General features: G+C 39.2%; 2 protein-coding genes and 1 long non-coding RNA gene across 6 annotated transcripts; 2 read left to right on the top strand and 1 right to left on the bottom strand.

The window, feature by feature from the left end:
* The first annotated feature begins 3888 nt into the window (after positions 1-3888).
* On the top strand, positions 3889-6246 carry LOC146713896 (programmed cell death 1 ligand 1-like). 2 transcript variants are annotated; one of them, XM_085450517.1, is made up of 4 exons: positions 3889-4081; positions 5206-5261; positions 5361-5714; positions 5961-6246. In XM_085450517.1, coding segments are annotated over exons 1-4 (441 nt in total). In that variant the 5' UTR covers positions 3889-4079; the 3' UTR covers positions 5990-6246. The 2 variants fall into 2 exon arrangements, with proteins under 2 accessions (XP_085306643.1, XP_085306642.1); XM_085450516.1 differs by having other exon boundaries at positions 3895-4081; positions 5958-6246.
* A 363-nt stretch (positions 6247-6609) lies between these two features.
* On the bottom strand, positions 6610-17775 carry LOC146713895 (uncharacterized). Of its 2 annotated transcripts, none has more exons than XM_085450511.1 (10): positions 17521-17775; positions 16370-16429; positions 15581-15696; positions 12415-12553; positions 11158-11184; positions 10370-10449; positions 10144-10234; positions 9939-10046; positions 9209-9376; positions 6610-8158 (listed from the first exon to the last, which is right to left on the bottom strand). In XM_085450511.1, exons 1-10 carry the CDS (start codon positions 17549-17551, stop codon positions 8022-8024), a joined length of 957 nt encoding a protein of 318 aa, XP_085306637.1. In that variant the 5' UTR covers positions 17552-17775; the 3' UTR covers positions 6610-8021. The 2 variants fall into 2 exon arrangements, with proteins under 2 accessions (XP_085306637.1, XP_085306638.1); XM_085450512.1 differs by having other exon boundaries at positions 6610-8155.
* A 5609-nt stretch (positions 17776-23384) lies between these two features.
* LOC146713894 (uncharacterized) lies at positions 23385-24188 on the top strand. 2 transcript variants are annotated; one of them, XR_014918742.1, is made up of 3 exons: positions 23385-23766; positions 23847-23986; positions 24067-24188. It is a non-coding gene; the product is annotated as an uncharacterized LOC146713894 (long non-coding RNA). The 2 variants fall into 2 exon arrangements; XR_014918741.1 differs by having other exon boundaries at positions 23385-23986.
* Positions 24189-24724: the final 536 nt, after the last annotated feature.

The following is a 24724-nucleotide window of genomic DNA, read 5'->3' as shown; positions in this document are numbered from 1 at the left end:
TTTGTGCGAGTTAATTGCCCCTGTGAAATGAATTTATTGGCTCAAATTATGTTTTGTTTTTTTTGTTTTTTTGTCGTGTGCAATTTATGACATAAAAGTAATTTCATAGTTTAGACCAGGGGTAGGCAACCTTTCTGATGAGGAGTGCCATCTAAAATTTCCACAGAAGTCAATATGCCGTATGATTGCATTAGCAATAAATTTAATAACGCTCTATATTAACAGTTGCACACTATATAGAACAACATTATACAATTATATTTGTTCGCAGATGTTTGATATGCTGCAAATAAACTCAGCCGATATGGCATGTTTGTTGATACAGGGATACAAATGTTAATGTGATCTTATGAACTTTGAAACTTGAAACTTTGCTAGACCCGCCCCTGCACAGTTACCAGCTGTCGGCGACTTAGAAAAGGATCCTGGTGTTATTTGTCTCTCAGAAACAGCTTATAACTTCCCTTCAACTCATTCATGTCGCCTAAAAGGTAAACAAGCAAGAGAGATGGGACTTGTGTTAGAAATGCTGATCAGCTGATCATTGAGCGATCGTGGCTCAAGAGTTGGGAGTTCGCCTTGTAATCGGAAGGTTGCCGGTTCGAGCCCCGGCTTGGACAGTCTCGGTCATTGTGTCCTTGGGCAAGACACTTCACCCGTTGCCTACTGGTGGTGGTCAGAGGGCCCGGTGGCGCCAGTGTCCGGCAGCCTCGCCTCTGTCAGTGCGCCCCAGGGTGGCTGTGGCTACAATGTAGCTTGCCATCACCAGTGTGTGAATGTGTGTGTGAATGGGTGGATGACTGGATATGTAAAGCGCTTTGGGGTCCTTAGGGACTAGTAAAGCGCTATATAAATACAGGCCATTTACCATTTACCATTGATCAGTTTTTTGATTGAAGTAGCAACAGGAAAGGGAGGGGGAGAGAATGAGAGAAGAAGAAACAGCTGTGCAGCATAAAAATGCAGAATAACTCCAGCATTGTGTCTTTTTCCATTCTAGCTGAAGTCCGGGACAAACTGTTCCTTTTCAGCTCAATACAAAATGCATAATATTTGTGTTCCTTCTCCACTGGTGCAGGCAAGCTACAGTTGTAGCCACAGCTGCCCTGGGGCAGACTGTCAGAAACAAGGCTGCCATATCGCGCCATCGGCCCCTCTGGCCAACACCAGTAGGCAATAGGTGAAGTGTCTTTCCCAAGGACACAATGACCGAGACTGTCCAAGGCGGGGCTTGAACCAACAACCTTCCGATTACAATCAATCAATCAATCAATCTTTATTTATAAAGCACTTTTCATACAAAAAAAATGTAGTACAAAGTGCTTTACATGGTTAAAAGCAGCCCACCCCACCTCCAACTCACTCCCCACACTCTCATTAACATAAACAATGTGAATACACACATATCTCCCCCCCACACACACACACACACACACACACACACTTAAAGAGTAAAATTGGGCTGGGTACGCATGTGCCAAGTGAGGAAACACTATCACAGGGAGCCGTCTGCACCGGGAGCCGGCCACAGACTCCGGGCTGGGCACACAGCAGGAGGGAGGCAAAAAAGCCCCCCAACCAGGCTGAGAGGACCCCCAGAGACCCAGCAGCCACGGTCGATCACAGCCCCGGTGCAGAGAGCGCCCTCTGAGGAAACACTGGAGATATGACGCAATACGATGTATACAGGGTAAAATGATAAAATAAATAAGAACAGGATACAATATAAATATAAATATAAATAGAGTAAGAAGATTAAAAAATGAATAAGAACAAAATCAATAAATATTAGGTAAAACCTAAATTAATAAATAGAATAACAGGATAGAATAAATAAGCATAAAATAAATAAACGCTAAGTAAAAGCTAAATTAAAAAGGTGGGTCTTGAGCCTGTTCTTAAAAACATGTACGTTCTCTGCGGCCCTGAGCTCCTCCGGCAGGCTGTTTCACAGACGAGGGCCATACCACTGAAAAGCTGCCTCTCCGTGAGTATGTGTCCTGACTTTAGGGACAATCAAAAGGCCAGCACCAGAGGACCTCAGGGTCCGCGAGGGTTCATATGGTAAAAGCAGAGTTGGCAGTTCGTCTACAAGACGAACTGCCAACTCTTGAGCCACGATCGCCCCCATGATGGATGTTTTACTGTCACCACCAGAGCCAAAGACCAGAGCTGGATTCTTAAAATATTCACATTAAATCCCTACAGCTTCCTCCCACAGTCCAAATAAATGCACTCAGTGGGGATAGGTTAATTGGAAACACTAAATTGCCCATAGGTCTGAATGGGGTAAATGTGAGTGTGACTGGTTTCCTCTGTCTATGTGTTAGCCCTGCGACAGACTGGCGACCTGTCCAGGGTGTAACCTGCCTCTTGCTCAGCTGGGATAGGCTCCAACACCCCCAGGGGACCCTAAAAGGGTAAGCAGAAGTGAATGGATGGAACTACAGTCTTATTCTGATCATCCAGACAGATTAACTGAATATTATCAGGTCCTGAGTAGAGAGAGTCTGACTGGATGTTGCTACTGGGAGGAGGAGTCTAAAGAGGTTAAAGGAAAAAGACATGGAAAATCTTTCTTCCTGAATTGATTACTACAAAGGTAATCATGGAACTTGCAGATAAGAAACAGATTTATAAATCCAAATGTGATCAAATAAAGTGCAACAACATAGAAAAAAAGCAACTTATGTCAAACACTCATCTCTGAACTTGAGTACACATGCTTTATTGCACTCTAGGTTTGTGTATTTCAAATAAACATTTTCTGTCTTACAGTTGTTTATTGTACAAAAATATAAAGCCAACATTCGTCTATTCTCCTACTCCTAATTTTGTTTTATGTATGTAGCTAGAGACTGACCACATATGCAGTAACAAATAAAAACATAAATAAGCAAGCTTTTTTTTTTCCATATATTGTCACAGTTACACATGCGACTCTCCCCTCTTTTAACAGCTGACAATAAACAGTTTTAATAACAAGAGCTGCTTATAAGCTAACATGATGCCAGCTAATGCTAGGTTCCAGTGTCTGAAAAAAATCACACTTTCCCTCTGATAAATTGTTTGAATACATTCTCTCATAGCACGAAGGTTTCTTTGCTAAGTTTCCAAGTGCAGTTATGTTGGATCCATGTCATAGAAGGTTTCTCTAATGCTGCCTAAAACAAGAGGCTAACAGCACTCTACTGCCAGTGCTGAGATTTTACACACCGTACCTCTAAGCTCATTTTTGGTGATACCAGAATGATTTGGTGTAAGGGAGATAAACAGAATTGCCACGAATCCAGGACCCAATACTGCTGCTCCCTGGTTAGTGCAACATAGGCAAAACTGCTGGAGTTATAAACGTTCAATCCCTATAGAGAACTGAGGGAGTTCATGACTTCACAAAAGACCGAAAATACAAATCAGGAGTCACAACTGTAAAAAATAAATAAATAAATAAATTAATTAATTAATTAATTAATTAATAATAATAATAATAATAATAATAATAATAATAATAATAATAATAATAATAATAATAATAATAATTGTACTACTCCCACAGATGAACAACTTGAAACTTGAAATTCTGGATTTATTTATTTATTTATTTATTTGTTTTTTGTTTTTTAAATCTGAAAAATCACGACTTAACTTTTCACAGAAACAGTGAATACTTAATAGTATTTCCTCGGAACCTGCTTTTGTCTGATCATTTTTTGTCAGTGTCCCGGCACACTGCTGCAACAAACAAGTCAGTTTATTCTGAACTGGGTGATGACTCCTTTAAATGAAAATTAGCTTGTAGCTTGTTATCTGTCTAATGATGTGACTGGATATGTGAGCTCAAATATTATTTGTTGAATTTAGCCTGTTGCATCAGTTGCTCACTTTCTCTTATCTCGGGGTTAACAAACTCAGTTGTTGCTTACTCTGCAGTCTGGAAGAGGACCCTGTACTCTGCACAGACTTGGATGAGCTTTGTTAAACGAGGTTCATGTTAACAGTTTAAATTACGCATTTTTTGGAGGCAGTGACAACCAAAGACAACGGTGTTTGTTACAATCTGAGAAAGGAAGAAGCAACCCATGTATGTTTTTATAATGTTTTTCTGCTTCTATTACTACTGTTAGTGATGAAAAAGCAAGAATGTGCATAGACTATTATTAGTACAAGTAGTAGTAGGATTAAGTAGTCGTAAATTATTAGATATATGAGAATTTGTAAGTTTTTGAGATTTCTATATCATCAATGTGATTTTTGTTTTTCCCACCAAAACACTTGTGATGCAAATTCATATTTATTTTTTTATCTGTCAGGTTCAATAAACACTACATTTTTCACTCTAATTTTCTGCCAATTATTTTATGATTAATGCTTTAAAGAGTTAAAGAGGTTGTGTCATTAACATAATGCTTTTAGAGGACTGTAGCTCATTCTGTGTGTCTGTAGCATTTAAAAAGTTAAAAAAAATTCTCAGTTTAAGTAACAGGTACAAAAAAAAATCCTTGAAATGAAACTCAAAAAATCTAGAGAGAACTATAGTGCTAGTTGATTTCGAACTTATTTTCATAAAAAGGGCGATTGTGGCAGTTTGTCTTGTAATCAAAAGGTTGCCGGTTCGAGCCCCGGCTTGGACAGTCTAAGTTGTTGTGTCTTTGGGCAAGACACTTCACCTACTGCCTACTGGCGAGGCTGCCTGTGGGGTCCGGCAGCCTCGCCTCTGTCAGTGCGCCCCAGGGCAGCTGTGGCTACAATGTAGCTTGCCATCACCAGTGTGTGAATGAGTGGAAGGCTGAATGTGTAAAGCGCTTTGGGGTCCTTAGGGACTAGTAAAGCGCTATATAAATACAGGCCAAAAATAGCATCTACATTTTGATGGTAAACACTCCTTTTAACACCATCACAGAAAACAGATTTCACAGTGTTGCTGTTTTCTATATGTTGAAACATATAGAAAACCTTGTGTCAGATATATATTTTTGCAACTCTGAATATAAAAAAAATATGTCAAATATTTTGAGAGCAAATTTTTCTTCTGGTTGCTTCCAATGCTGTGTTTGTAGTTCATGTAGTTTTGGTCAGTCAGTGTAATAATCAGCATCATGAACAGAATCAGATGTTGTGATGAGTGAATGAAGTCAGACTGTAGATTTTCCCTTTGACCTTTGACCTCATGTGTTGGTGACTCTTCACCTCTGTCTCCTCTCACAGGGAGAAGATGATCTGCAGGATCCTGCTGCTCATCATCCTCACCTCATGTGTCTCTGGTTAGTTTACAGCTTCACTTTATGATAAAGCTCAACAACAGATTTGTTGCAGTTCTCAGTGTGTCTGCTCCTCTCTTTCCCTCTCTGTCTCCTCAACAGGATCATTTGTAGTCAATGTGACACAGACCTCCTATCAGGCAGAGGAGAACCACAACATCACACTGGAGTGGACGTTCACCATCATAGATGACATGTCTTTGATTAGTGTCCTCTGTTATCAGAAAATTGAAGAAAAAATAGTAGTCTTGTACAATTTTGTTCATTATTTTGAGGTGTCAGAGTCTCGGGATGAAAAGTTTTCAGGACGAGTCCAGAGTGACAAAGACGCCCTCAGAGAAGGACGAATCAGACTGCAGCTGTCCAGACTCAGGACTGATGACTCGGGTCTTTATGTTTGTGCAGTGTTTACTAACTACTCCTCAGGTTCAGCAAAATGTGATCTCAAAATCACTGGTAAGTTTATTCAGTAGAATTAATAGATTTTTCAATTTTCACTCTTTCACTGGCTGGACTTTTAATCTGCACTTGATGGAGTTTAATTGTTGAGAATTTTATTATTAGTCAAGATCAGCTTTCATAATTAAAACACATTTCATGCATGTAAGACAAACATCAAAATGTGCTCATGCTGGACATGAACATATGTTAACTGTTTCTTTCTTCTTCTTTTTTTCTTTCTTTTTTTGTCTTTTACAGCAGCTGCTGATCAACTCAGAGATCGACTTTAACACCCAACACAGTTGGGAATGGCACTGACAGCACCACCTCTGATGTGGTGTTTGCCATAATTCAGAAAGAAAGTGCAGACACAAGACTTATTTATAGCTGTAGAGATGAGTTTCTCAGATTACAAGTAATAAATCCAAGTTTCTTTGATGATTTTACATCTCATCAACACCAAATAATTTAATTCCAATTTCTTGTTTAAAATGTATTTTCTGTTTTTTTACAACCTGCAAAATGATCTTTAAAGAAGTTAATTATAGGATTTGACAAAAGTATTTTTTGTTATGTGTGCTGGCTCTGTGAAGAAACAATACTGGCTTGATCAAGGCTTTCTGTGTTGTGTAAAAATCAACAAAAACAAAACATCAGCTATTTAACACTAATAAAGTGATTGAAGACACTGAGACCTGAGGGCCATGGCCACAAGAAGAAGCATAAATACTCACAGACAGGTAGTCAAAATTGTTTTATAGTTTTGATATGGACCAAAGAATATACAGATGACTTTCTGAAAAGGTTTGGTGTGAGTAAGGCAGCAAATGGAATTAAACCCAAAAATTAGTTAAGTGAGAGACATTTTAACCATCAGGATAATAAAGAGAATGAAGAAGAGATAACAGTGAAATTCTGAAAAAAAATAGTTTTATTTGAATCAATTTGATTTTTAACATGAAACAAAGTAACACTTCTCAATGTTTTTTTTTTTTAACATTAGTCAGAAAATTATATATTTATATATCAGTTTGAATTAGCACTTTGAGGAAAATGGCAGTGGTGAAATGTATATTTAGTTAGCTTCTGAAAAGAAACCAGTTTATTAAAAAAATGACAAAATAAATGTAGGTTAAAAGAAACGAAAGCATTTAAACATCTAGTAGAATGGAAACCTCCAGAGTCACAAAATTAAAATATAGAACTTGAATAAATGTGAATAATTCACAGTATTCTACTAAAAAAAATATATCGTGTACAAAAATATTTACAGCAATTATGACACAGAGTGTATTTTTATAGTTCAGAGATTTCACAAATCTCCCTGTAGGTTTAGGGGAAACTAGCCTACATCGATAATTTGAGAGTAACAGTTGTCGCTGCTAAAGCTAACTTTAATCTTGTTTTATGATGCTTTAGTAAATAAAATGAAGTAGAAAAATGCTACATTTTAGGAAAAAACTCATTTGATTTAAGTTTGATGTGCTGATAATGTATAAAACAAACAAAAAAAATCATAAGGAAGCGTTAAAGCTAGTTTTATGTTTATTGGTAATGAGATGTGGTTCCCAAATGAAGCATCATTCTTGTGTATGTCCATTTGCGTCTTGGGATTACAACCATAACTTATTATTGCAATATTAAACTGTACAAAAAGTTAATCAACTGTTTCCTATATGAGTACTTTGTACACACTAATTTCCCCAAAAATAATCTGACTTAAAACCAAACATCTCTTCTGAGAAAACTTTAGCCTATTTCAAAGGATGTTAGATCTGAGAGGAACTGCAGCCAATCTATACGCTCATGAAGTGATGACATTTGGAAAAAAAAAAAAAAGTTCAGGCGTTATTGCTTAGTCTAGATGTCACAAATAAGCTACCTTGCTTATTTTACTTCCTTTGGTATGAAGTTTGCAGTGTGGTTAGGCAACAATAATAATAAGTCAGTTAAATGCAGGAAAAGTTGTGATTAACATTTCTTCAATCCTTCTTTTTCTTCGATGCAATTTTGGACTGCCTCTTTGAGCTTCCCAAATTGCTCAGTTTCAAACAATTCAATTAAAATCAGTTTAAAGTCCTTCATATAGTCTTAGAAAAAATACTAAATGAGACCAATAAATTTGAACAAAAACATATAAAAACACAATAAGAAATCAGTTAAAGCTAGCTTCATGTTTACAGGTTGATGTTAATTCCTTGGTTGTTCACTTCACAATCCATACTAGCTTTGGGAAAAAAAACACATGTTGTGCTCATGTCCATGTGCTACGAAAGACAGTCTCTGCCTATATGTTGATGGAAGAGGATAACATTCAAAGTGCTAAGAGGAAGAGGAGGATAAAGAGAATGGAGAGAAGGGGAAGACCGAGGAAGAACCTTCAGAAGAATTGAGGAGCTGATCACACCATGCCGGCTCGTCCAGGTTTATTTCAACAAATGGGTCACTGGAGCAAACTGCTGTGAGAGAGGACAAAGATTGGGATTGAAGAAGACAGTGGATTGCAAAATGGAAAATGCCAACTTATCTGCAAACACCTAATCACTGTGCAGCAGTAAAACATTAAAAAAGTGCCACAGAAACAGACAATGTTCACTTTTAGAGTAAAACTGATGGATCACTTCTGCAGCCAACACTTTTAAAATGCAGACATTTTCATTTAAAGCCAAATGGTCTCTACCTTCAGTTGGTCACTGACCTGTTGCTACTGTAGGTCTACCTTTTGAATTTTGCATGAAGTAAAAACATTTCAGGAAAAAAGTCCACATTTGGAGGTAGGGATTGATGAGGGAGACATAATTCACATCACTCCTTAGACCAGCGACCACAGTAAGAGTCCCATATACAGCTGTGGTTGGACGTTTCCATACACTCATTATCGGCATGAATGTCATGGTAAATAGTCTGACAAGGATAAAGCCTATTAAATTTTTAATTGTAATCATGGTTGACTACAACTGGCAGGTTTTCTTTGCCGCATAAAACAATTTGTTTAGCAGCACTTATTGGAATAAATATAGGGGCAATCGTGGCTCAAGAGTTGGCAGTTCTTATTGTAGTCGGAAGGTGGCCGGTTTGAGCCCCGACTCCGACAGTCTCAGTCATTGTGTCCTTGGGCAAGACACTTCACCCGTTGCCTACTGGTGGTGGGCAGAGGGCCCGGTGGCGCCGGTGTCCGGCAGCCTCGCCTCTGTCAGTGCGCCCCAGGGCAGCTGTGGCTACAATGTAGCTTCATCACCAGTGTGTGAATGGGTGGATGACTGGATGTAGTGTAAAGTAAAACGCTATACAAATACAGCCCATTTACCATAAAGAGTTGAGCCATATGTATACAAAGAATTTCAGTGAATATTTCATGTTTTGTCTTTAGACATACATAGAAGCGAGTTATATTTTGGAGCTTCATGGTAAACTTTCTCGTGCAAGTCCTGCATGATTTCTGAAAATGCAATAGAGAAATGACCGTACTGCTTTGTGTTTGTATTTGCATTATTAAAGAAAAATCTTACTTGGGTTGTTGTTGTTTTCATTCTGCTGCTCCCCAATAGCATCAAAGAAAAGGCTGGTACTGCTCGGTGGGTTGGATATCTTGTCAGCTTCATCGCTACTCAGTGAGGGAGTGGTGTTTTCAGCGGGTGAAGTCTCCACACCGTTTGCTTCTGGCTGTTCCTCAGGAGCTGAGTAGAGAGGTCAAACAGAAGACAAACAGGATTTGTAAGATAAGGTGTAACTTTCTTTAGTGCTGCAGAGTTTTGGGTAATCCCCGCAATGCTAAAGATATTATTTAGTGTAGTTTAAAGCCCTTCCCACAACATACAGTACTTTTTTCGAAACATGTAATTTGCAATCTTATTTGTAATTTGTAATCTTACTGTGTCTCTGTCCTACCCAAATAATTTTACTTTACTTCTAAAAAAATAACTTATTGATGACAAAATATCTTGCCTTGTAGTTTAGGCTGTTTAGAAATAATGGCGTAGTGTGGAGGCATATATTCTTGGACCTCTCTGGGCCGCTTATTACAAACAGAGCATTGTTTAAATCCTACTTTAGTGTTGATGCTGATCATGAGTAAAACACAGTGTCACAAAGCTCAAATCTCTCAGTGTGGTTTCTTGTAAATGACAATGCATTCACAGTACTCAGAGGCAAGAAGTCATGAAGTACAAATACATAGTTACTATACCTAAGTAGAATTTTCAGGTATCTGTACTTCTGAAAAACAGTTTCATTTTGTACCGTTCTCTCCAGTGGAGTCCTTTTCCTCCGACTGTAGACTCGTGCCATTAGCGACCGGTGGAGGTGAAAGGTCATCGGTGGCTTCAATATCTTTAGGTACCGGTCGCTCTGAGATGTGACACACATACAAACGCCAAAGCAAACTCATTAGGATCATCTTAAGTGCAGACATGTATATATAAAATGTAATTCCACAGAAACACACCCAGATCATCCAGGTAGACTGGCTCAAAGGTGCCAGTGGGCTGGTTGAGATGACCAACAGGATTTGGACGCTGGAGGTCAAATGAATATGTCTGCACAAACAAACAAAAATGCAAGCAAGATACTAATAAGCGAACATGATGTGTGTGTACCTGTTTTAATTGTAATATAATAAGCAAAGGCTAAGTGCACAGAAAACAATTTCTACTTCCATTTCTTTTTCTTACCCTGGAGGCTCGCCTCAAGAGGTAGAGGATGATACACAGAATTATAATCACTATGATGATAAGCGCCAGGACAACATAACCTAGAGACAAAGATAAGCAGAGCTGTTTTAAAAGAAGTGGTAATAACATTGGGACCACCCAAAAAAGGGAATGGGCTCTAAAAATTAATATTATGCTGTTATTCTTACATTGTTAAACTCCTTAGAACATCACTTAAAAAAATATAAAAACTATTTAAAAATTCAAAAGTAGAATTGTAGAGAAATTACAGTGTCAATTTCTTATCATGTAATCAGCATTGCAACCACAGGGGGACACTAGCATTTTTTATGGTTGATTTTTTTTTAGTCCCACCAAGTAAGAAAAACTAAAAGGTGTCTCGCCCAGGCAGCATACATATTAGAGCCAAATCTAGCCTACTTTTGGCACTGGCCAGTGTTCTGTGTGGCATGTCGTGTCAAAACTTTGGTGGAACTGTGGCTGAGTAGTGGTAACCAGGCACATCCTGAGTAAGTGCTGCCAGTCACAACCCAAGGCAGCTCACAGGAAACCACTGATATGTGCCAAAAATCCGTTAACATCTAAAAAAATTTAACTGTTTTGTTTTTTCTTTTGTTTTTTTAAAATATAGATTCTAGATCCTATTTATTACCACTGAAACAACTGGCCACTGTAGTTTTAAGAAGTTCACTACAACATTAGTGTCCATTTGGACAGTTGAAAATGATAGCAGAATAAAACAGACAGATGTTTAAATACATAATAGATAATATAATAAAGATTCTTACCTGCAGACGAGCCAGGTGGAGGGGGTGCTAAAAGAAACAAACAGCAGGCTCAGTAATTCAGCTAAAGTCAGTTTATGTTTTTTTATAATAGAAAAGTGAAGCAAATTCACTTTATAGGTAAAAGCGTAGCATATGTCTGAATATTTAAATTACAAGAGGATGAGCATTTGATTTTTCTTTAGTTAATTTGCAACATTTACAAGTGACTTTCTGTTTAGCAGGCACTATTTAAGCATAGTGATTCAATTTAAGTCAGTAACTCCTTTCCATCTATCCATATCTCCTGTTAGTATCCATGTGATTACTATTCAGAAGCTGCTTTTCAAAAAAAAAAAAACTTTAAGGATTATTTCGGTTTAATATCCCAAAGAATCGATTAAGGTGTTCCACAAGGATCAGTACTGGGCCCCTTTTAATACTTGTTTGTTTACAATTTTATTACAATGATACTTTTATATCTACCCCTCACCAGGTCTGCCTTTGTTTTAGTCCTGTCTATAGGAAATACCCTAAAACCTGCAAATTAAAATACCCTGAACTTTGGTTCGATTGCAGGCTGTCCAACAAAGTTCAAACTGAACTTGGAGTGTATTTCTATTTTCAATAGGACGATATGTTTTTCTCTCTACTACACATTAAAATTACTTTTTCTAATCCACAACAAGAACTATCTAGCTAATGGCCAAGTTTAAATAAAGCAATGAACCTATTTCTATTTCATGTTGACTTTGTGATTTCCAAACATATTTCTGCTGATATGTTGCTTCTTTTGGATTATTTATAATGTGACTAACCCTTATTCTAAATCTTAGTTAACTTTATTGTTTTAATTGTCTTTAAAATGATAGATAATGATAGATAAAGATGTTTTACATGTTACATGTTTTGAGCACTATATATCATTTTAGATACAAGAGATCAAAAGTCAAGCAGAAACTTACTCCTTCTGCTTGACAATATGGCTCAAATGATTAACCTGAATTGATATTTAAGTCCTAATTTTAAAAAAGAAAGAGGAAAAAAGGGGTACAAGTGTGCTGCTTTGTGGTCCTTTTATGTGATACGGTGACGTGCCACTGTGTCTGAATATTCAGTTTGACGGTGTGTTAGAATAGGGTGAGAGTGTTTGAGTGGTTGTGTCTGCAGCCTGCTTACAGCTACAGAGCGTGTGAGCCTGCGAGTGTTGTGGTTTGGTGCACAGGAAGACAACTTGGGGCGCAGAACTTGTGCATGTGCTTTCTGAATATGTGACGGTACCTGTAGTTCCTGAGCTGGTACTTGGTGTTGTTTGAGTCATTTTACCACCACGGTCTGCTCCTCCTTGTGTGACTATGCTGGTAGTCTCTTTGGTTGGTACATTAGTACTTGTTAGAGTAGTAGCCACTGTGCCTCCAGGCTGTGAAGAGTAACAAACATCCTTTGGTTGTAAACATTTCATCCTGTAATCTGCCTGATTTCTGTTTCACTCATTGAATATGAAGGCATCTGACTCTGTACAGCAGTAGTTTCTGATTCAAAAGGCTTCCTGTGAGGAGTCTTTGTAGTTCAAGTGAGTTATTTTTTGATGTGGGAAGCCATGTCTATAGACTGTGAATAAAAAAAATAAAGGTGACTGTAGCCACCGTGGTATCACCCAGTGGTTTTAGAAGTCTTATTTCGAAGGCTTGAGTTGAAAACTTTTCTAGGCGCCATCTTGTTTTTTTGAAATTTGACGTCACCATTGAAGGATGAGTCTGGATGTGAAACCGAGCTCACTGCATACTCGTGCAGAAGCCACAACCTAATTCATACACTCCTTTCTCATCTATTTTACTCAAATTAGACTATAAATTTAAAAAAGGACATTATGTTGAGTCCAATATGACTTTAAACTAGCATCAGAGTCCATAAACTCCGGAAACAAAGCTCCCCACAGGAGTTTCCGCACCGGAAGTAGCATATGCTAACGTGCACATAGTCAATTGTGTTGCTAGGACTGATTGGAGGCAAATTTCATTTCAAAAGACTACTCGAGGGAAGCCTTGGTAAAAGCATGGTTTTGTACAAAGTGTGCAAAACGGAGTTTGCATACCATCGAAGCACTTCAACCTTATGGTACCATCTAAATGCAAAACATGTTGCAGCGAGCGCAGAAACTGTGGGAGCTGTTAGCGCTAGCAGTCCAAGTACCAACAAAAGGTGTCGGCAGCCCAAACTTCAGGCTTCAGGACCAATATTAGTAAGTCAACAAACTTTGGATGGATTGCTCTGGACTGTAGACCACTATCAGTGGTAGAAGATGTAGAAGAAAATGTGCTACAGTTAGCGTCAGGTGATCCAACTTTCTAACTGCCATGGCGAAAGACTATTTTAAGTAAAATTCAACAGCTTTTTGACATTAATAAATGAGCAAAATTAGATGCATTACAGACAGCCCTGCTAATATGGAGGAACTACACCAGGAACAAACAAGACTGGGGCAACAGAAAGAGCCACTCATACAGGATGTTTCCACACTGTGGAATTCAGCCCTGGATTTGGTTTCTCGTCTACTAAAGAATCAAGAGGCTGTTTTTACTGCTTTAGACAAACAAAAGCACAAGCTAGTCATTTTAACTCCATCAGAGCTGGTAAAACTCCTAAAGCTGCCGACTGTCCTTGAGCCATGCAGGTAAATAATACTATTTTTAACAGTTTCTTCAAAAAGCCCTATAGTTACAGTTATTATGTGGATAAATAATGAATTTCTTGAACTGTGTACTACCGGTTTGTGACTGAGCTTCTTGGAGGTGAGACATGTGTCTCATGTTCAGTGGTTTTACCTGCTTTCTGCCGCCTGCATCACAACATGGTCTCTGATGATGACTCAAACTACATGGTGAAATTTAAGACTGCCTTCACAAAGGATCTATCCCAACGTGTAGCTACACTCAACCATCAGTGGCTCAAGATAGCTATTGTGCTTGACCCACGCTTTAAGGACTTCACATGTCTTGCAAGGGTAGAGCGAGAAGAGGCTTGGACCAGCCTTGAGGCCCTGACAGACTGTCCACTGCAGTGGTGGTCCAGTCGAGCAGGGACCTACCCACAGCTGTCTGTCCTGGTATTTGATTAGTGCTGCCACTTCTGTCCCATGTGGGAGACTATTCTCATTTGCAGCTCACATAGTAACAAAAAAGAGAGCTGTCTTGAAAATGTGAACAGGTTAGTTTGTCTAAGTAACTGGCTGAAAGAGACCGACAGTAAATAAGCATGGAGGTATAGTGAGTCCAATGGGTTTGCTATTTTCTTGCACTGAAATGTTCGATGATCACACTGTTTTAGCCTAATGTTAAAATAATGTTGGCTAAGGTTACTCAGAGTTTAAAGGTGAAGCTGGTCAAATAACCTTTTATGTTTTTGCCTTATTTTTTTAAACTGCACTTTATGTTGAAACAAGTATTATTATTATTAATTAAAGACAATACCATTTCGAAAATTTACTTAAAGTACTTAAAATAGCACTTTATTTTTAAGTCCACCCAATTTTGGAGAGGGATATTATTTTTTTCTATTTTTTTCTTTCCAGAAATTAAAAGTGCTTAAGTTCACAATATTCATGTCCATGTCTATTATTTGATTCTGTCGCCCACTAAAACATTTTGGATTAAAAAAACATTTGCGCTTTGGGGCAAATTTTCTTATGTGATTAAATGCAATTAATCAGATTAATTAATTACAAAGCCTCCAGTTAATTAGATTAATTTTTTTAATCAAGTCCCACCCCTAGTAATACTAACTTACTACTATGAGCTTTGGCAAATAAAATAATAATTTCAACTATGAGTATCCTACCTTGACTTGGGTGTTGTGATTAATTATTAATAAGGAATTAAACAAAGATATGAAATTGGCGTGCTCAGTGTTATTCATCCTTTGCTGAACTGTTATATTTTTCTTCATCAGTAGCTGAAAATAACTATTTGGGATGTAAAGCTGTTGATGGAGAATCAAGTCAAAGATTAAACTGAATTTGTGAAAACAGAAGTTGAATAATTGCTCTTTATGTTGTGTGATGATCAGAGTTGTGATTAAAGGCAGTAAACGACAGCTTGTGGTTCTCCAACTCTCTTTACGTCTGTGCAGCTACTCTGCTTTTAACTACGCAGCTTCATAGTGACAACAAGACTTCAGGAAGTGACTGCATGTTGTGCACCAGGAAATAGCTCCACCATGTAACTGTGCATAAAGCCTGAGTAGGTGGCTTTTTGCACTTTAAAAAGAACCAGACTGCTGTGGATGTTACTTTTTATTCCCTTCTTAAAATAAAGCCTATTTGAAGTTTATGGTCACTGAATGGATGCCAATAATGTGAACTCATAAGCATCAATTCCCAAACCAGACTTTGTCTTTTTACACTTTGAGAACCAAGATTTGCTATTTAACTTTGAGATAATTGACTTACCATACTGTTTGTTTCCTCTGCTGTAGTACTCTCAGGGTCTGTGTCATATTGCATCTTATTTTCAGTTCCTTTTAAAACGTATCTGGCAGTGATTGAGGGGACAGGAGAAACTGTACCTGACATAAAGGAGAGACGCATAAAATCACTTTGAGCCACAGTTAACCTCCCCCCTCTGAAAATAGCACTGTAAAATAATAAACTATTACAACTCTGCAAATAATGTAGTGATATAAAAAATAAATAGAGTGACACAGTTATGCAACAACACAAGAGAAACAGCAGTCTGCTTTAGAAGATAAACCAATGCAGATTTTTATGGTAGTTTAAGAAGATACAGAGTGCTGACCAGGTTCAATGGTTAGTGTCTAAATCTGAATAGATTTACACAATACATGAGTTGTTCTTATTACAGAGGACATTTATACTGTAGCATTGCTACTTTTTTAAGGACAAAAATACTCCAATATTCTCTACTTTATACAGAAAGGAAATCAATATAAATAGATTTTCAGGTTATCAGATCAAGTGACTTTTATTTCTACAGCCTAATATTACATGTAAGGGTTCATAGACTTTACAGGCATAAACAAAACATATTAAGGACGTCAAAGAATTATTCAATTAAACATCTAAATGATCAGAAATGCTTTCAAAAAGTCAGACTCTTGCTTTTTGTCCTTTTCATACCACAGGTCCATCTGTATTTGGACTTGTGGTATGCAAGAACCTTGGTATTCTCAGCTTGTTTTATGTTAATTAAATAATTTTCTAATTTCCAGTGGAACATACCGTTGGGTTGCTCATGACTTGTACCATTTTGTCCCAGGCAAATAGGAGAAACTGCTAGAACTGAAACAAAGAGAGAGAATGAGCAACAGATAAACATGAGGTTAAAAATGAGCCAGTTAGTCATGGAAAGAGATCAAATTAAATACAAACATCTGAAATTGCCTCAGGACGCAGACTGTGGGTGTGCAACATGATTCTACACTTTACCCTAACAAGTAAATGTCATCCAGATTCTGTGGCTAGCCGGTGTGAGATACACAAACCAACTAAACATGCTCATTTACGGTCACTTGTTTGACAAAGCACACTTGTTAACTGCTGCTGCAAATACGTGTGAAAAACAGAACAGCTGGTGTGAAAATGAGAGCAGAGAATGGTGAGAGAAGCAGGACAGGAGATAAATTTTAAATCGTATCAATCAGTCAGTTACAAACTTTCATTTACTCTGCACTCTGACCTTTGACCTCTCTACCAAAGTTCCTCTGTAAGCCTGCAAACCTTATCTGTATATTACATTGTTATATGTACTGCATACATGTTCTGTGGTCCTAATTTATAGTAATTACAGCAACCAAAACACTTTCATGTTTACAGGGGCATTCACGTTTTTTGTGGTTGACAAATTTAAATTTGTAGCAAGACAAATAATTCAAATAATTATAAGTAAAGAGAAAAGCCTCATGTTGAATTAATACATTCTGCTAATAATGTAATAATAATCTGTTAATATTTGCATTGATTTGCACAAAAAGCAGATTCAAAGAAGGGCGTGCATATGGCGAGATTCGTGTGCTCCCAGATTACTTCCTGGATATGTCATGCTTCTCGAGTCCCTGAATGACGCTGAAATGTAATTAAATGCATGCAAGTGCAGATTTAAGAGCAAATCAAGGCTTTCCTTGTGTTGGTCAAAGAAAGGTTTGATGTGGAGCAAAAACTCGAGCCTCCTGCAGCGTCTGACCCTAAAAACAATCTGAACGTTGCCCTTGAAAGCTTCTGAGTTTTTGAGCGCGCACAAGGACCCCGATCACAAGCTTTTCTGTTCCCTTTTAATTTTATTTTTAACTTACCACAAATTCAAACTTCCTCTAGCGAGATAATAGAGCGTGAAATCAGAGATGAAAGCTGCGTGACAGTTGAGTTAAACTCACCGAGGAAGCAGACACGGCTCCACAGCTTCATGGTGGTGATGAATTTACTTTTCTCTCTCTCTCCTACTCACTGAGATTTTAGCCACTTAAAGTTGACGTATGACCATCAGCAGGACTGGTGAGTTTCCTTTTTTGTTTTTTCCTTATTTTGTCCTTTTTAAAGCGATCCTCTTCTTCTGATGCTGCTCTCGCTCCTTAGCTATGAGCTTTCTGCTTGCCGCTTTCTCTCTCTCTTCCTCTCTCTCACGCTCTCCTCCCGCCCTCACTGTGTCTCTTGTCACTCAGTGCCTGTTTCATTTGTGCTTAGTGCTCTATGCTTGTTCTGTTAATGCACGCTACACAAGCTAAAGCATGCTGAAAACAGGGCGGTTGATTGATGTGGGCCCTTTATTTCGAAGAATCTTAAAGTTTTGTACCTTCATCCAACAACTTTAGGATGAAGCTGAACCTGGACTGTGGGTTACAACCTATGACCCGGCATCAGTTTTGGGTCAGTCGCTGGTCCTTGAGTTGCAGGTTGGGGTTATAATCTCTGTAATAATAATAATCAGGTGAAAACACTGAAAAAAGGAGAGCATCATATCAGATGCATGCTTACATGCTGTTCTTCTTCACTGTTTTTGTGTCTACTTCTCTTTTTCTCCACCTGCTGCAGTCTACCCCCCCCCCTCCCCCCTTATTTCTCAACATCTCAACCCACTGTTCTCGCTCTCATATTCTCTATATGATCTGCATGTATCTCCACCCTCTCATGTTTCCCTCGCTCTCAGGAACTGAGTCATCGACCACAGGCACAGGATGCTAGCTCAGTTTTGGCCTCTCACCTCAGAAACACATCGGCAGGACCTCTTTAGTGTTAATTTTCACTGGTTTAAAGCCACGACACACCATATAGCATTTAAAAAAATGCTTACACAAACTCCAGAAAGGGAAACGATTGCCTAAAGTGTTTGAAATCCAGCTTTTGGTGCATTAGATGCTTTAAATTTGCAGCTTTTGTCCCATTTTTTTAACCACAGTCTCAATGTTTTGATCCAGATTATTGAATGTCTCAAGCTTTTTGTGGCTTACAATAGTTTTCAACTTGCGTGTCTTGTCAGATTTCGCACAGTGATTCTCATGTGATGTCTAATGTTAACCACACGAGGGAGAAGTTACACAAAACTACAGCACAGACATCACTGATGTTGCAAAGATGACACTGATAAAGGATGGCAACAATATGAGAGGCAGAGCAAGATCAAGATCAGTAATTTCAGATGAAATTTGAGCCGCTGTGTTAAACATGGTTTAAACATGTCAGGTCGGGTCTTGGACTCCACCCACCTCTCTGGGAGCATCTCAGCCCCCCACCCCCCCGGTGTGAGGGCCTATATCTCCCCTCACCACACTCCCTGGCGGTGGCTGATGCCCTCGTCCATCGATGTGTTGGTGGATCCTGGCGCCCGTGGCTTGGTCGGGCCCCTTCCGGGGGTCGGGGCACCCTCGGCAGGGCCACCCCCCACGTATCTCTGCTTGGACTCTCGCACTCTAGGGGGCCTCTGGATGTCTGGGGCCTGGATCTCCACCATACCTGCTTCATGCCCTGGGGGGCAGGGCTATGACTCCCCACACCCTCTAGCAGATAGTTGCATGGAGAAACCTTTTGAGGTTGTGACAGCAGGTGTACACACGGGTGCTCACAGAAAAAAACTATATCTTCCTTGGCTGCTGCCTCAAAGCATACTGTGTACCGTCGGTCTTGTGTGCTGTTCAGTAACATTCAATAATTATTATTTACTGTTACTCTACTTACCTTGGTTGTTGCTGTGGTCTCCCTGCTGTGTTGTTCTCTTTTTGCTTGTTTTCTTTTTTGTTCCAACAGGTGATCCGGAGGATTATTTTTTAGTGTCTTCTCTCACTGACCCTCTTCCCCCCTATTTTTCTTTCTTTCCCTTTCCTATCCCCCATTCATGTCTGTCCAGTCTCTAATAACTTAAAATAAATAAATAAATAAATTATTATTAATAATAATAATAATAAAAACAATAATAAAGATCAATCAAATGGACCAATATACCAATGTAAAGCCATAATGACCCACTTGGAAAAACAAATCTGCTGGGCATCTTTTTTGGCAGACAATAATTCTGATTGCTAAAGTACCGAACAAAACAGGCAAAAAAAAAAGAAAACAAAAAAGAAATGTACAGACACAGTGTCTCACAGTATAATGTAATCATATTGTAAATGGACTGCTGCTTTTCCTCTCTAACTAACTGCACACTCAAAGTGCTTTCAGTACATTCACCCAATTATGCCCATTTAGTGACTTCTAAACCAAAACACCTTGTCTTAACACACACGCACTGCAAGGATATGTTAACATGCATGCCATGTAATTTGATAAACGACCCACTAAACCTCTTCCTGAGCCACAACTGCCCCCAGGAAACAGATGCAGTCATGACTGGGTATTTGAGGAGGAAACTGAAAGATTAAAAACGGTACATCATGTCAGCTCGCTTTCATTTTCAGCAACATTTGAAATCTTAAAAATATTCTTAACAACAATACTGTGTCATTGATATAAGGAAGTAATATCCTTAGCCTGAAACACTGCCCAGCCGCCTTTTTATACACAATTGACAAAAATAATAAGATATTTATTAAAGAAGTGACTTGTTTTTTATTTAATTTATTTAATTTTTGACTTCTAACATTGATGTTGCCCCTGTCAGAGGAAAGAAGCTTCAGTTCATTCACTAAAACCCCCAAAACTCCCCGCTCTCCTTCCATGGCAGTTTTTCATTCTGGGGCAATAGATCAAAACATCACAACAGAGAGTTTGAAGTCAAGGCTTCATGAGGTGTTAATGCGTTCATGAGTTAATGTTGGTTACCAATTGCTGTTGCTGGTGCTGTTCTTCCCATCTATTCCCACCTACCCCCCATTTACCTTTTACCTTGATTTTTTTAAATAACCATTTCAAACTATTTACAGAACAATCAGCTGTTCTTCATTCAATAAGATGCCACACAAATTATTTGTGCCACTCCTCTCTCTCTCTCTCTCTCTCTCGCCATCACTCCTAAGACTTCCCCAGTCTTTTTTTTTTGTTGTTTTTTTTGCTCATAAGCACAGAGTGCTTGCTAGCACTGTCCTTAGACAGTAAACGTGACGAAACTATTGAGGAAAAAACACAGTGTATATATTGTTTATCATGACTGGTTTTACGTGGCCTATCAACACAATTTAAAAAATGGGATATGTCACCTTGCTTTGTCTTTAAGTGGTCATGTGATTGGCTTACCACAACTACTTTATTCTTTGTCAGTCATACAGCAACACTCATGCGATTGTTTTGCCCCCTTAGCTCCAGGTGTTGTGCTAGACTAGACCTTCCCAAAGTGTGGGGCCCGCCCCCTAGAGGGCACGCAGAACCATTGCAGGAGGGGGCCGCGGTATGAAAAGGAAAAAAAAACAAAAACAGTGCTTGGACACTGCTAGCATAATGGACAGGTTTTTTGACGGGGCTCCAACACAAACGCAAAGCAGGAGATGAAGCATCGCTGAATATGTTTCCAAACCAACTTCATTCTAAGCCAAAGACTAGAAAATATGGTGAAGCATATCTTCCCTTTGGCTTCACCTGCACAAGTGCCAAGGTAGGTCTCCCCTGCAGAATTGGTTTCCCTTCGTCGGGAGCAGCACTGGGCTCTTCAAATCACAGACAAACAGTATCCCACATTCTTGATTTTTAGTTCACAAACACTTGTTGTAATGACTAACTACTCCTGACATTTTGGAGATGTTAGCTCTTTATACAGTAAAGTTACAGCGGGATACAAATAACATCAGGCTGATCCTGCCACGATTTGTTTGTTATTCCCATCACTGACCCCAACTAATATTACTGACAACCATCAATGAAAATAGTACTACTGGTAAGTCCGAGCTCACCTCAAAAGTGATAAACAAGACAGCAAAGACCAAGTGAGGAATAATGCAGGAGCTGATGGAGGTGAGCCAACCAGCATGAACATGATTTCCTGCAACCAATCAGCACAAGGCGTGAGTCAGCGAGGAGAGAGCAGGTTAAAAAGAACGATAGTCAGCTCAGTAACTGGATGGTAAATATTTCAGGAGACAGAGGTGTACATAACAATGAGTAGTTATAAAAATAAATCAATATTATGAGACATATACAGCTGATGAGATGTAGAAAGAATATAAAGCAAACATTTTTTTTTGTTGCTTTGTATGAAGAAAACCCGACAAAGTAACTAACTGAATCTCACCATGACTACATTTTAACTCTTTCTTCACTAGTTGTGAAAATGACACACATGGCCTATTTGTGGCTAGATGGCCACAGTCAGAACCTGTTGCTTCTACAGCAGCTCCAGTACACCTTGAAACCAAGAGGTTTCAGTTTGCATACTCTGAGGACCAACTCAGCTTTTGACCTTTGCCAGTCCGAGCAGATGGCACGCAAATGTCAACGAGCACTTTGTAAAATATCACACGCATGAATCATTATTCTGGTGGAAACTGTGGGATTCAAACCCTGGACCTTTACATACCTGTGGTGACTGTACGAACTAGAAAAGCACAGTTCTGAGAGCTAACTTGAAAGTCTTGTTTGCATTTTATCAGTATTGATTTTCATTCTTTGTGAGTTATTACTGAGACTAACAGTCAACAACCAGATTCAGTATCTTCTGTTCCTCTTCTGTTCATCTAATGGAAATTCTTGGATGAATTCTTTCAAGTCCTTTGGAAGCCCAAGCTTAAATTTACTAACTTTACCTGGGGTGATAAACACTTACCTCATAATGTAACTGACTGGGACATAGACTTTGTCCCTTTCAAATATTTTCCTCAACCAGTTGCAGCAGGTGGCTGCCCCTCCCTGAGCCTGATACTGCTGATTTCTTCCTGTTAAAATGGAGTTTTTCCTCTCCACAGTCACCAAGTGCCTGTTGTCTTTATCCTCCAGTATAAACTCACTTTAGTCAACTGTTGTAGTGAACTGGAGATGTATACATAAAACTGAATCAAATGTAATCGTACCAAATACTATGAAAATTGAAACTATGTAGAAATATGGATTTATTATACTAAACCTGAACCACCTACACTCACATTCCAATTTATTAAGCACACCTTGCTATACTGTAACTGCTTTAACCCCCTTTAATTTTTCATGGCACTAATAGCGTCCTGGAATCCGTGCTGAGAGATATTGGTTCATATTGACTTGATGGCATCACACAGTTACACATATCCATGATGAAAATCTCATGGTCCACCACATCCCAAAGGTCCTCTATTGGATTGAGATCCCTGTGACACTGTGTGACATGCATAGCTTTCATTCATTTTAGGCCAAATTCTGACCCTGTCATCTAAATGTTGCAGTATAAATTGAGTCTCATCAGACCAGGCAACATTTTTCTATCTTGTAGAAACGCTTGCTTTAATTTCCTGTTATTAGCTGGTAGGAGTGGCATCCGGTTTGGTCACAAGCCCCAGCTAAAACCCACCTAGTTCAAGGTTAAACGTGTTGTGCATTCAGAGATGCTCTCCTGCATATCTTGGTTGTAATGAGTGGTTATTTGAGTTACTGCTGCCTTCTAATCAGCGTGAAACATTCTGGACATTCTCCTCTGAAAGGAACCACTGCTCACTGGATATTTTCTCTTTTTTAGATCATTCTCTGTAACCCTAGAAAAGGATGTGTGAAAAAATCCCAGCAGATTAGCAATACTCAGACAGTCCATCTTAAATCAGCCCTCTTGTCCATTGTGATGCTCAGTTTGAACTTCAGCAGGTTTCTTTGACCATGTCTACACTGAGCTGCTGCCATGTGTTTGGCTTATTTGCAAGCACCAAACATACAACATCCAGCATGCACAGTTCTCATAGTTCTGTTAGCTGAGTCTCCAAATCTCTAAACACCATGCGTTAAGGGAACACAACTATAGTTCAAGAAACTTAATGTACTTGACAAAATAAGAGAGAGGACCCACAGTTGAAAAAAAAAGGGGGAAGAACATCATGTGACAGCCACCATCTGACTCAGGATTCTCCCCAAAACTGTCATGGTCCGCGGCCCGGCGTCCGGGGTGCTGCTGGGATGTCCACGCCCACGAGCGTGGCTGCTAACCCCACACCTGCATCCCATCCCAGGCGATCATCAGGTGGACTATTTAATCCTGCCCTACCTGCTGCTCCACGCCAGTCCGTAGTCGCCTCTCAGCGGTAACGTACGCCTGCGGGAAAAGAACTCTTATGACAGACTCTCCATCGGACCTAACACTGTTTTTTCCCTGTGTACCCAGATCACAACTCGGCGTGTTTTTGTTTACGAGCCACCTGCCTGTCCACCTGTCCGCCTGAGATTTGGTTCACCATCAGCTTCGCCGTCTCGACCCCTTTTGGAGCTCCACCCCCCTCTGGTTCACTCGGCCCGGCTATCACCGTGAGACGCACACTCCACCTTCCCTCGTATGCTGCCTTTTTTCCGCACCCCAGTAATCTGTCTCTCTTTTTGTTTTACAGCCTCTCACAGCCCCGCTCTCGGCGTTCCCTGCGCGGTCCCTCGGTTTCTTCTGGTTCCATACGTTGTTTTTCAGGCTACCCTCACGGGACACCTTTAGTTGCAATAAAAATTACTTTCTTTATTCGCTCCTACCCTAGTGTGTGTGTTCTGCTACTGGGTCCTGCCTGCGCTCGGAACTTCGGTTCATGACAAAAACTAAAATTAATGAACTGAACTAATACTTAAGCAGGACTGCTGGGAACTCCCAACTCAATGTGTAGATGTTACCTCTTTTATACAGTATGTGGCAAAACCCACCAATTTAATTTAAGTGCTTAGGGGGTCATATAATCTACTGTGCAATATAAAGCGCCTTGAGGCAACTGTTGTTGTGATTTGGCGCTATATAAATAAAACTGAATTGAATTGAATTGAATTAAGCGCAATTAGAAACACTAAGAAAGCCAGATTTGTAAAAAGGTACTAAAAAAACATTTGTTGGGGCAATTCAAAGTGTTCAGCTGAACAGGGAAATATTGTAGGTCTGCTCTTACCCTTACCCTACTTCTACCCTACTCTTCCTCTTCCTGCTCTGTTATTTTTTTATCTAACACCTGCAAAAGTCACTTGAGGTCTCTTTAATATTTTGACACGTGACTGAGTTGTTCTTCCAAGTTT

This window comes from Copadichromis virginalis, linkage group LG3 (assembly GCF_057382275.1).
Source record: "Copadichromis virginalis isolate Kocher_CV1m ecotype Utaka linkage group LG3, C_Virginalis_male_GT1.1, whole genome shotgun sequence".
NCBI classification, from domain to species: Eukaryota; Metazoa; Chordata; class Actinopteri; order Cichliformes; family Cichlidae; genus Copadichromis; species Copadichromis virginalis.
Note: the sequence above shows the minus strand (reverse complement) of the source record. Positions and strands in the feature narration are given on the sequence as shown.